Raw genomic sequence first — 13,577 nt, forward strand, 5'->3', positions numbered from 1 at the left:
GTGGCGCCTATGAGGGAGTAGGTCGCACATTTGGTGGCTCCCGTCTCGGTCGGACCTTTTCCCCCCGACTTTTTTGCGCTTTTGAGTGCGGAACGGGAAAGCAATAGTACTCAGGCACAGGACCCATACAGAATTGTATGGACCTAAGAAGCCAGAGGGACCGTAAACAGCAGAAGAAGTGGTCGAGTTAGTGCACAGTGGAGGCTGTGAGAGGGACCAGCATGGCTGGTGTTCACAGCAAGGAGCCGACAGCCCAGCCCACAATGGAGCAGCTGCTGCAGACTATGCAGGAGGACTTTTTGGCTCTGAAACGTGACAACTTGGAGCTGCTACAGAAATCGATTGACCGGATGGAAAAAAGGCTAGATGAGCAGGCTGAGAAGCTCCAGCAGTTGGCAAAGTCAGTGGAGGAGCAGGCTGACTTTCAAAAGGTGGCGGATGTGGAGATTCGGAGGTTGAGGGACCAGCAAAAAGTGTTTCTGGAAAGGCAGGAGGACCTGGACAACAGATCTCGCCGGCAGAACGTTAGAATCGTGGGCCTCGAGGGGGAAGAGGGGCTGGACGCTTCTGCGTATGTGGAGGGTATGTTTCAGAAGTTGCTGGAGAATGAGGTGTTCCCGCACCTGCCGGTGGTGGACAGGGAACACAGAATTACCTGCAGATGAGGCAGCCGCGATGAGGTGGTCCCCCACGAGCGATGGTGGTACGCTTTGACAGGTACCTGGACAAGGAGCGGGTGCTGCAATGGGCAAAGAGCACACCCTGCGTGTTTACCAAGATTTGAGCGCTGAGGTGGCCAGGAGGAGGGGAGGCTACAGGCAGGTGAAGGTGATACTGTATTAAAAAAAAGGTAAAATTCGGGCTGTTTTTTCCATCACTACTGTGGGTTACATATGAGTGTCAGCACCACTATTTCGAGGAACCCGAAGAGGCGATGGACTTCGTTAAGAAGCAAGGGCTGGCCCTGAGCTGAGGGCGTTTGGGCTCATGTCAGAACTTTAGTATATGTGGTGTCTCGCCTGAAAATTGAAAATTTTAAAATTGCCTGTATTGGTCCGTTTTTGTTGGGTTTTTTTTTCGACCTTTTTAGGGGGTTGGAAGGGGGTAGGGATGTGGTTTTATTTTGCGTGGTTTACCTGAATGTTTCCTTTTTGGGCTCTTTGATTAATTGGAGCTTGGCAGGGGGGAGAATAATAAAGAAAACAGTTAAAAGGGTTGGGTTAAGATGGATGCTTCAGGGAAACTTTGTGCAATCTTTTTCTGTGTCTGTATGGGAAGGACTGAGTGCCTGTTATTCTTATCTCTTTTTTTGTTTGTCTTGTTTAACTTGAATTGTGCTATTGTGGGGGTTGTTTATGACTTGTGTAGCGTGTTTGCTGAAGTAGGGCTGATCTGGGGAAGTGGTATGGATGGGTCGGGGAGGGGTGACTGGGGACAATGGGTGGGAGACGCGCTGATAGGATGGTGTTGCTGGGAGGGGGGGGGGGAAAGAGAGAGAGCGGAGGAGTCGGTCTGCTGACGAGGATGGAAACTGGGCACGGCAACAGTGAGGAAGTCATGGGTGGAGCCAGTCAGGAGGCGGGCCAGATGAAGCGCGACACATGGCTGGGGGGCTAGCCAAGGAAAGGGGATGGCTGATCGGCAAAGGGGGCGGGCGAAGTGTCCGCCAACCAGGCTGATCACCTGGAATGTTAGAGGGTTAAACGGGCCAGTGAAGAGGGCGTGTGTGTTTGCGCATCTACGGCTTCTCAAGGCGGACATAGTCATGCTGCAGGTGACGCACCTGAAAGTGGCAGACCAGGGTAGGTTAAGGAAGGGCTGGGTCAGTCAGGTCTTTCATTCGCGTCTTGATTCTAAGACGAGGGGGGTTGCGATCCTGATTAATAAAAGGGTACAATTTGAGGTGGAGGGCACAGTCGTGGATGGGGGTGGCAGGTTCGTTATGGTGAGGGGTAAGCTCGAAGGGGTGGGAGTAGTCCTGGTCAGTGTGTATGCCCCTAATTGGGATGATGTGGATTTTATTAGGAGGATGCCAGGGAAGATCCCCGACTTGGATGGGTGGGGACTTTAATACAGTCCTGGACTCGAGCCTGGATCGGTCATGTTCAAGAACGGGCAGGTTGCTAGTGATGGCAAAGGAACTGAGATGGTTCATGGAGCAAACAGGGGTAGCAGATCCGTGGTGATTTAGCCGACTGACTGTGAGGGAGTTCTCGTACTACTCCCACATCCACAAGGTGTATTCCCGAATTAACTACTTTGATGTGAGTAGGGACCTGCTGGCCGGAATGGTGGGGGCAGAATATTTGGCAATTGCCATATCGCAATGCTCTGCACTGGGTAGATCTGCAGTTTTGTAAGGGCAGCTGTCAGCGCCCACTATGGAGGCTGGAAGTTGGATTACTCGCGGACGAGGCGGTGTGTGAGAGGCTGAGGAAATGCATGCAGAATTACCTGCAGGTGAACGATAGTGGAGAAGTCTCGGCACTGGTGCTCTGGGAGGCACTGAAGGCAGTGGTTGAGGGGAGCTGATTTCAATCCGGGCCTACAGGACAGGACCGACAGGGAAGAGACGGCCCGACTGATTAAGGAAATTCTACGGGTGGACAGGAGTTACGCGGAATCCACGAGGCCAGAGTTACTCAGGAAACGACAGGCTGCAGGCCGAATTTGGGGTGCTGACTACAGACAAGGCTGCAGAGCAGTTTAGAAAGGTAAAAGGCACGATATATGATCATGGGGAGAAGGCCAGTAGAATGCTTGCGCAACAACTAAGGAAGAAAGAAGAGGCTAGGGAAATAGAGAGGGCAGTGGATGGAGAGGGTAATCTAGTGGGTGACCCGGCAGGGCTGAACAAGGTCTTTAAGGACTTTTATAGGAAGCTGTACACTTCGGAACCACCTGGGGGGATGAGGCGATTCCTGGACGGACTGACCTTCCCAGGGGTTGATGGACTGACAGGGCAGCACGGTAGCATTGTGGATAGCACAATCGCTTCACAGCTCCAGGGTCCCAGGTTCGATTCCGGCTTGGGTCACTGTCTGTGCGGAGTCTGCACATCCTCCCCGTGTGTGCGTGGGTTTCCTCCGGGTGCTCCGGTTTCCTCCCACAGTCCAAAGATGTGCAAGTTAGGTGGATTGGACATGATAAATTGCCCTTAGTGTCCAAAATCTCCCTTAGTGTTGGGTGGGGTTACTGGGTTATGGGGATAGGGTGGAGGTGTTAACCTTGGGTAGGGTGCTCTTTCCAGGAGCCGGTGCAGACTCGATGGGTCGAATGGCCTCCTTCTGCACTGTAAATTCTATGATCTATGACCCTGGTCAGGATCGAAGAGGTATTGGGGGGCCTGAAGGTCATGCAGTCGGGTAAAGCCCCGGGGCTGGACGAGTATGCGGTGGAGTTTTACAAACAATTTGCCAGGATAGTGGGGCCGGTGCTGGTTTAATGAGGTAAGAGACAGAGGGAGTTTAAACCCGACGATGTCGCAGGCCACCATCTTGTTTATTCTGAAACGGGATAAGGACCCGGAGGCTTGTGGGTCATATAGGCCGATCTCTTTGATCAACGTAGACGCCAAGTTACTGGCCACGATCTTGGCGACCAGAATTAAGAACTATGTACCGGATGTAATTGTGGAGGACCAAACAGGGGTTGTAAAGGGGAGGCTGTTGGTGTCCAATCTAAGAAGGCTGCTCATCGTGATTATGATGACCCCGGAGAGTAGGGAGGTAAAGATAGTGGTAGCCATGGATGCTGAAAAGGCTTTTGACCGGGTCGAGTGGGATTATCTGTGGGAGGTACTAGGACGGTTTGTGGCGGGGTTCATCGACTGGGTTAGGCTATTATATCAGGCCCCGGAGGCGAGTGTAAGGACGACATCGGACTACTTTAGACTGCACCGTGGGACAAGACAGGGCTGCCCTCTCTCCCCACTGCTGTTTACCCTGGCCATAGAGCTGCTGGCAATTGCACTGAGAGCTTCTAGGGGCTGGAAAGGGCTGGTCGGGGGGGGAGGGGAGAGGAGAGGGGGGAGGGGGGAGGAGGGAGGGGGGAGAGGGAGGAGGGAGGGAGAGGGAGGAGGGAGGGAGAGGGGGGGGAGAGGGAGGAGGGAGGGGGGGGGGGGAGAGGAGATGGGGGGATGGAACAATGTCTCGTTATACACAGACGATCTGCTGTTAGATATATCGGACCCAATGATGGGGATGGGTGGTATTATGGAATTCCTGAGGGAATTTGGCCGGTTCTCAGGATATAAATTGAACATGGCTAAGAGCGAGATGTTCGTAATTCAGACGAGGGGGCAGGAGAGTAGGCTGAAGGGGTTGCCGTTCAGGCTAGTGGGGGAGAGTTTCCTATTTTTAGGGATTCAGGTGGCACAGGACTGGGGCAAGTTGCATAAGCTCACCCTGTCACGACTGGTAGGAGGAGGTCTGGAGGTGGGATGCGCTCCCACTGTCATTGGCTGGGAGGGTGCAAACTGTTAAGATGACGATTCTCCCGCGGTACTTGTTTGTTTTTCAGTGTATCCTCATCTTTATCCCGTGGTCCTTCTTTAAGAGGCTGAATAAAATTATTATGGGATTTGTATGGGCAGGGAAGTCCCCACGGGTGAAGAGGGTGATGCTTGAAAGGAACAGAGGAGAAGGGGGGCTGGCGTTGCCGAACTTCAGCAACTATTACTGGGCGGCCAACATAGCGATGAAAAGGAAATGGATCGTGGGTGTGGGGTTGGTTTGGGAGCGGATGGAGGCTGCTTCGTGCAGGGGCACTAGCTTAGGAGCCCTGGTCACGGCGCCTCTGCCGCTTCCGCCAGCATGGTACTCCACCAGTCTGATAGTGGTGGAGGCTCTTTGGATCTGGGGCCAGTGGAGGAGGCATGTAGGGGAGGTAAGAGCATCGGTGTGGACCCCAATTTGCGGCAACCACCGATTTGCCTCGGGGAACATACCCCGGGGGTATCGACTGTGGAGGAGGCGGGGATTGTGAGGATGGGGGATCTGTTCCTGGAAGGGAGCCTCCGAGTTGGAGGCGAAGTTTGGGCTGATGAGATGGAATGACTTTAGATACTTACAGGTGCGGGATTTTGTACGCAGACTGGTGCCGTCCTTCCCACGTCTCCTGTCAAAGGGGAGGCAGGACAGGGTAGTTTCTAGGGGAGAGGTGGGAGAGGGTAGAGTCTCAGACGTCTACAAGGAACTATTGGGAGCTGAGGATACACAGACCGAGGACCTGAAGCTTAAGTGGGAAGAGGAACTCGGTAGGGAGATGGAGGACGGTATCTGGACAGAAGCCCTGAGCAGAGTAAACACGACCACAACATGTGCCAGGCTCAGAGCAGATTCTTCGTGCTGGAGGACAAGTGTGCTGGATGCGCCGGAGGCCGGCTAACCATGTACACATGTTCTGGTCGTGCCCTAAACTTGAGGGATATCGGCAGGGATTTGCAAATGTCATGTCCCGGGTATTGAAAACTGGGGTGGTAATGAGCCCGGAGGTGGCAATCTTTGGGGTTTCGGAGGACCCGGGAGTCCAGGAAGAGAGAGAGGCCGACGTTCTGGCCTTTGCTTCCCTGGTAGCCCGGCGACGAATACTACTAGTATGGAGAGACTCAAAGCCCCAGAGGGCTGAGGTATGGCTATTGGACATGGCGAGTTTTCTTGGCCTGGAGAAAGTCAAGTTCGCCTTGAGAGGTTGGCTATTAGGGTTCGCGTGAAGGTGGCAGCCATTTATTGACTTCTTCACAGCAGAGGAGTAAGCGTCAGTGGGAAGGGGGGGTAGGGTAGTGTAAGGCGATATTGAGGGAGGTCCGTGCGTGAACAGAGCCGTGGTTTGCACTATGTTTAAATTGTGTCTTGACTTTTTTTTGTACTGTACAATGTCACTTTTTCTATATGCCTAAAATACCTCAATAAAATTGTTTGTTTAAAAAAAAAAGTAGTATGGATCGAAAGTGGGTTGATGGATAAAGAATATAGGGAAATGGTGCTCTTTGAAATGGCGTACTCAAGACAAGTCCTGGTTCCATTTTTGTTTTACTGGGACATGCGAATAGCATTAAAATCTTGGTGTAACATGAAAATAGGGGGTTATTAAATGGTGAGAGGATTGTAAACCACCGTCAATACACATAGGCAGATTAGTGAATGTACAAACTGTTGTAAACTGAGACAAAGACTCCACGAGAGGCCAGGCTTACATGGTATAACTCACTTTATTCTACACTCGTCACAATAGTCACTCCTCTCTCCACAGGGTCTCCTTCCAGGTCGGAATTTATATTCGGTGGGGTGCTTTTCCAATTGGGAGGAAGCTCCACCCCCAATCACCTGAGTAGCTCATACTCATCAAACAGTACTTCATTAGCTGCAAAATTTGAGATGTAGGATGCTATATAAGGTATTTCTTCCTGAAAGTGCGATTGCAGGAAGATGAGGCCTGTGTGCAGTTTTGGCCCCTTCACTTACGCAGACATTAAATACCAGAGATGGGAAAATATGGTGTTGAGGAGAGACTTGAGATACTGGGATTATTTCCACTGGAGCATAGAGAACTAATTTAATTGAGATTTTTAATATCATGCATAGTTTTTTATAGTAATATCTGAGGTTGTAAAAGTGTTGTATAAATGCAAGATGATTATTTTCCCGATTATCTTTCTGTTTAACATTCTTTATATTCTAACTCATTGTATGAAATTCCTTCCTCCTTAAACTTCTGCTTCCATTGTCTTCAGATGACAGTGATTTAAACAAATGTTTTTCCTTTGGCTGAAAACCAGTTGCAAAGTAATATAAACACAACCAGGTTGACATGAGCTATCAACATGTTCATTCCTGTGCAGGTTTTTAACTGGACAGCTAGTGTGGGGTTAATCTCATTAGTAATTCACAGACTTGGTTGTCTGCGTCTTTTATTGTCTATTTAAAGCATGTCAATTAATGGATAGTCTCATAATGGGGACATTAATTCGTGGCCCATGAAATTAGTATTTAATAAGAATGTTTGAATAAAGGGATCTGCGTAATGATGTGAGTGAGGAGTTGTTGAGAAATTTTAATTATGTTGAATTTGGTGAGTGAAAATCTTGGCATTCTTTTTTTAATAGACTCTGTTGAGGCATGGAGCAAATCCAGACCTACGTGATGAAGATGGTAAAACACCTCTGGACAAAGCACGCGAGAGAGGTCACAGTGAGGTTGTGGCTATATTGCAATCTCCAGGTTAGAAATCTTGTCTAATATCAAGTCAAAATAAAAATTCCTGCTTATTTATGATGTCAAAATTGGACAGATATAATTGTAGTACGGACAACATTTAATGCTACAGATCATTTTAATATGTACGCTTAAGAGGATGTTACACTAGCTGCTTCCAGTGCATTGTGCTTATGCTGTGCCCACTGGCTCCGTTTTTAAAACATTAAAAGTTTATCTTGAACAGGAGTTTGTTTTTTCAGAAGATGAACAATAGGGTCATGCCGCCTCCCAAACATGTTCTGTCATTCATTTGCATCTGGTCTGAACTTTAAATCAATTCCACTTTCCTGTCCTAACTGCACATCCCGTGATGTCGTTACTGTCCAAAAATCTATCAACCCCAGTCTTTAATATATTCAACATCTGATCATCTATAGTCGCTTGAGTGGAGAATTCCAAAGAATCATAATCCTCTGAAGAAACCCTCTCTGTCCAAATGGCTTCAATAGCATACTTCTAAAAAGCCTCAGGATTGCTGCAATTTCCCATTAATCAATTAATGTCATATTGGGTCTTGTCTGCAATGTACTGACCAATATTCTTTGCTGCAGATTTACATGATTAATTGCATTTCTGTTATCATTTTAGTAGCTCAAGAATTGAGGTTTTTGAATATGTGAGATCACCGCCATGCAATATGTCTGAGGGTCTCCACATGGGAAGTTCCGCTATATGTAGAAATGCGGCACTTATTACCCAAGGGCTTCTTTATAAAGAACAAATAAAATTACAGCACAGGAACAGGGCCTTCGGCCCACCCAGCCTGCGCCGATCCAGATCCTTTATCTAAACCTGTTGCCTATTTTCCAAGGTCTACTTCTCTCTGTTCCCCACCTGTTCATATATCTGTCTAGATGCATCTTAAATGATGCTATTGTACCCGCCTCTACCACCTCCGCTGGCAAAGCGTTCCAGGCACCCACCACCCTCTGCGTAAAAAACTTTCCATGCACATCTCCCTTAAACTTTTCCCCTCTCACCTTGAAATCGTGACCCCTTGTAATTGACACCCCCACTCTTGGAAAAAGCTTGTTGCTATCCACCCTGTCCATACCTCTCATAATTTTGTAGACCTCAATCAGGTCTCCCCTCAACCTCCGTCTTTCCAATGAAAACAATCTACTCAACCTTTCTTCATAGCTAGCACCCTCCATACCAGGCAACACCCTGGTGAACCTCCTCTGCACCCTCTCTAAAGCATCCACATCCTTCTGGTAATGTGGCGACCAGAACTGCACGCAGTATTCTAAATGTGGCCTAACCGAAGTCCTATACAACTGTAACATGACCTGCCGACTCTTGTACTCAATACCCTGTCCGATGAAGGCAAGCATGCGATATGCCTTCTTGACCACTCTATCGACCTGCGTTGCCATCTTCAGGGTACAATGGACCTGAACTCCCAGATCTCTCTGTACATCAATTTTCCCCAGGACTCTTCCATTGACCATATAGTCTGCTCTTGAGTATAGGTATGCACACATCCTGGTCTTTACAGTATTAAATTTCTACGCAGATATTTCTGACAATTTTTAAATAAACGATAAGTTGCTATCTTGTACTTTACTCTCCAGAAGGGTTGTAGTTGGCAATCTTCTTTTTTTGTAAAGTTTTGTTGCGGTTGGAGAAACTGAAGTCTCATGCTATTGCTTTTTCTCTCTCTCTCGCCCTTTGCCCAAGCTAACTGAGTCTTAACAGTTTGAAATTGCATTAATCTGTAGCACAAACAAGCCAAAACTTGACACTAACTGCCAATATTTTTGGGGAGGCTATAAGAATGATTAGAAACTGAAGGAATTACACGATTGCAGTTAGGAATACTCTCCAAATTGGGACATTGAAAAGGCTGCATCCTACATCGGCTTGTACTGTGCTTGGCAATTTGAGTCCTGGATATATTTGAATTGGATGCTAAGAAGGAGTGAATTGTATTCCTTTGCAGTGCCATTCCTTCTATTGTGCACAGGATTTCCCAACAGAGAAAAACATGGTCAAATTATGTATTTTAATTGTAATGCCTTTAGGAGATTGGATGTGCCCGGTGAATAAAGGTGAAGATAAGAAAAAGAAAGATGCCAACAGAGAGGATGACGATGGAAATGAACCAAAGGGAGATCCCGAAATGGCTCCATTATACTTGAAGAGGTTGTTGCCAGTATTTGCACAGACGTTTCAGCAAACTATGCTGCCATCCATCAGGTAATCTGTGACCAATTTTTTGATTATTGACCGGAACGTTTTATTGGCAACTTGTAAGGAAAAGCAGTCATAAAAATGTAATTTGGTTTTAATCTGGCTGTTAATGATCTTTGCTAGTAATGAAAATGTAGCCAACAAAGAAACTATGGGTGGAATTTTTGAAATGCACTAAATGTATTGTGGAAATTGGTGTTTTTTTTCCCCATTGGGTGCAATTGCGGGCTCCGTATCATCACCTAACATGACCTGCCGGATCACTGATAGGCCTCCCTGATTGTCTGTCCCAACATGACCTCACTAGTTCCTCAATGTCTTTGCCATATTTAAATAGGCACCGCGTGCACATTTCTCAACACTTCTACCACATGAGCTCTCCATTGATGAGATGGCCCCAACGGCAAAGAAGTGTGCTGCCCCCAGATTTAGTGATGTCTCACTTGAACACCTGCTGGACGCCATGGAGGCCCGCTGCAATATCCACTACCCCGGTTCTGGCTGCAGAAAAGGCAGCAATGTTCCGAATCCGGCTTAGGAGGTGGTGGCAGCCATAATGAGTGCGAATGGTGCCCAGAAGAAGTCTGCCACCCAGTGCCGAAAGAGGATGACAGGTCTCATTTGTTCTGCCAGGATAAGTCAACCATCCCATCACTCAATTCACACACTCACAAGCCCAACACGCATCCACAGTGATTGCTTCATGGACATCGCTGCTCATTTTCTCATTCTATCCACAGTTACACTAACTACCAACAAATGACAACGCTCCATCTCCTCTGCCCTGCCATGCGTCTTGCTTACACCCTCTCCATTTATGTCAGCAATCGTGTCCTGCACAGTAAAAGGGAAAGGTCCCAGACTGGGGTTGGTGTGGCAGATATCAAGGGCCCGAGTGACTTTAAAACAACCAATGTGGTGGCTAGAGATGCCTGCGGTGTAAGCCTACTTGTGACACTAATAAAGATTATTATTTTTAGTTGTCAAAAAACGTTTTTGAAGTTTTGAACACTCATTTGTCAGTACTTCTCTGCATATAACACACAAAGGACTTTGCATCCTTACTTGCACTGGCACAATTGACAAAACCATACCTCAAGAAATCTTTATACTGCTTTGTTCCCGAGTTAAGTTTCTTTTTTTTTTGTAGGCTGTTAACCAGAGGCCCTGGAGCTCTGTACAGTGTTAACGCCGTCACCACTCGCTCCACGACCCACTCAGGTCGAGACCTACACTTTGCAAAACCTGATCTAGGTTATTAATATATAACAGGAAAAGCAAGGGAACCATTACTGACCCCTGGGCAACACCACTAGAAACCTTCCTCCAGCTGAAAAATATCCATTGACCATTACTCTCTGCTTTCAATTACGAATCCAATTTTGTATGTACGCTGCTACTGTCCAATTTATTCCATGAGTGACAAGGTTTCTCACAGGTCAGTTTTTGTGGCATCGTTTTGAATGCCTTCTGAAAGTCCACTGAGCTACATGAACATCTGGCACAAACTTGCAGGATATGACTGTCATGGCACATACTGGGGCTGTTTAGCACAGGGCTAAATCGCTGGCTTTGAAAGCAGACCAAGGCAGGTCAGCAGCACGGTTCGATTCCCGTAACAGCCTCCCCGAACAGGCGCCGGAATGTGGCGACTAGGGGCTTTTCACAGTAACTTCATTTGAAGCCTACTTGTGACAATAAGCGATTTTCATTTCATTTCATTCACATACCAGCTGTACATTGAGGGAGTGGCAGCCTTTCTTGTGTTGTAGTGCCAGGGAGCTTTGATAACCACATGAGTTCAGTTAATGGCACCCTAAACGTCAGCAAAGGCCAATGCTCTGGTGTCCAAGTGTGCTTGATCTCTGTTGAAGTTGACGTAATTGTGGACCTTGGTTTAAAAAAAAGACCACTTGTGACCATATATGTGCACTTGTGTGGAAGCCTGAGAGATCCCACAGATATCTCCAGTCGAGCCCTGGAAGGAGTTGACCTCGGCTGTTGCTTTCACAGCCACTGGTAGAGAATTTCCTCAAGTTCACATGGTGCCAATTCATGCAGAATGTCGCAAATGTGAGGTACCATATATCCCTGAACATGCAGAGGCAGCAGCGACACTGATTCTCGGTCATCGGCGACGTTGATACATCGTAGGTATAGTGAGGAGCCTACGCATGGAGTTTGTTTGTCTGAATCTCTGCATCTCCTTCATAATAGTCTCTTTCAGAATAGTCTCCTTCATAATAGTGTCCTCCCATTTCTGTCTGCAGTTAAGCAGGCAGTAATTAATGCATGCTCCATCTTCCTGGTGGCCTCACCTCTGCAGTATAAAATGAGAAACACACGAATCAGAACTTGTCTGCAATATCTTCTTTCTGTCAATTATTTGTGAAACAACTATGGATTAAGGGTCCTGTGTCACGAGATGCTCACCACAAACTATGCTGCAGTGTGTGTACCCAGCTGACCCTGCTGTAAATCATGAGCTACTGAGATACTGGGAAGAGATGATGAACGCACAGGGACAGGTGGTCTGAGGTGCATTTGTTTTAATGCGAGAAGTGTAGCAGGTAAGGCAGATTAATTTAGGCCTTGGATTAGTACCTGGGAATATGATATTGGTATTACTGAGACTTGGTTGAGGAAAGGGCAGGACTGGCAACTGAATATCCCAGGGTATAGATGCTTCAGGAGGGATGGAGAGGGAGGTAGAAGGGGTGGAGGAGTTGCATTTTTTTAAAACCAAGGTCCACAGCTGTGATAAGGAGGGCACTATGGAGGATTCGAGTTTTTTTTAGAGCAGTATGTAAATAGTTCAACTCGGGAAGGGGCCATACTGGACCTGGTATTGGGGAATGTTCCTGGCCAGGTGGTTGAACTTTCAGTCGGTGAGTACTTTGGGAATAGCGATCACAATTCCGTAAGTTTTAGAATACTCATGGACAAAGACGAGAGTGGTCCTAAAAGAAGAGTGCTAAATTGGGGAAAGGCAGAGTATAACAAAATTTGGCAGGAGCTAGAGAATGTGGACTGGGAGCAGCTGTTTAAGGATAAATCCGCATTTGAAATGTGGGAGTCTTTTAAGGAAAGGTTGATTAGAGTGCAGGACAGACATGTCCCTGTGAAAATGAGGGATAGAAATGGCAAGATTAGGGAACCATGGATGATGGGTGGAATTGTGAGACTAGCTAAAATGAAAAAGGAAGCATACATAAGATCGAGGCAACTCAAAACTGATAAAGCTTTGAAGGAATATCGGGAAAGTAGGACGAATCTCAAACGCGCAATAAAGAGGGCTAAAAGGGGTCATGAAATATCTTTGGCTAACGGTTAAGGAAAATCCCAACGCCTTTTATTCGTATATAAGAAGCAAGAGGGTAACTAGAGAAAGGATTGGCCCACTCAAAGACAAGAGAGGGAATTTATGCATGGAGTCAGAGGAAATGGGTGAAATTCTTAATGAGTACTTTGCATCGTTATTCACCAAGGAGAGGGACATGACTGATGTTGAGGCTAGGGATGGATGTTTAAATACTCTAGGTCAAGTCGTCATACGGAAGGGGGAAGTTTTGGGTATTCTAAAAGACATTAAGGTGGACAAGTCCCCAGGACTGGATGGGATCTATCCCAGGTTACCGAGGGAAGCGAGGGACGAAATAGCTGGGGTCTTAACATATATGTTTGCAGCATCCTTGAGCATGGGTGAGGTCCCGGAGGACTGGAGAAGTGCTAACGTTGTCCCTTTGATTAAGAAGGGTAGCAGGGATAATCCAGGAAATTTTAGACCTGTGAGCTTGACGTCAGTGGTAGGCAAACTGTTGGAGAAGATACTGAGGGATAGGATTTATTCACATCTGGAAAAAAATAGACTTATCAGTGTTAGGCAGCATGGCTTTGTGCAGGGAAGGTCATGTCTTACAAACCTAATAGAATTCTTTGAGGAAGTGACAAAGTTAATTGATGAGGGAAGGGCTGTAGATGTCACATACATGGACTTCAGTAAAGTGTTTGATAAAGTTTCCCATGGCAGGTTGATGGAAAAAGTGAAGTTGTATGGGGTTCACGGTGTACTAGCTAGATGGATAAAGAACTGGCTGGGCAACAGGAGACAGAGTAGTGGTGGAAGGG

At 47.2% G+C, this 13,577-nt stretch overlaps 1 protein-coding gene across 5 annotated transcripts in view; it reads left to right on the plus strand.

The window, feature by feature from the left end:
• Positions 1-13,577, plus strand: part of hectd1 (HECT domain containing 1) — a 135,997-nt gene that overhangs the window by 51,680 nt on the left and 70,740 nt on the right. For all 5 annotated transcript variants that reach the window (XM_038781387.1, XM_038781417.1, XM_038781402.1 and 2 more), the window contains exons 9-10: positions 7,106-7,220; positions 9,281-9,455. In XM_038781387.1, coding sequence (XP_038637315.1) covers positions 7,106-7,220; positions 9,281-9,455 — 290 coding nt within the window. The remainder of the gene's footprint in view (positions 1-7,105; positions 7,221-9,280; positions 9,456-13,577) is intronic.

Source organism: Scyliorhinus canicula, chromosome 2, assembly GCF_902713615.1.
Source record: "Scyliorhinus canicula chromosome 2, sScyCan1.1, whole genome shotgun sequence".
Taxonomy (NCBI): domain Eukaryota; kingdom Metazoa; phylum Chordata; class Chondrichthyes; order Carcharhiniformes; family Scyliorhinidae; genus Scyliorhinus; species Scyliorhinus canicula.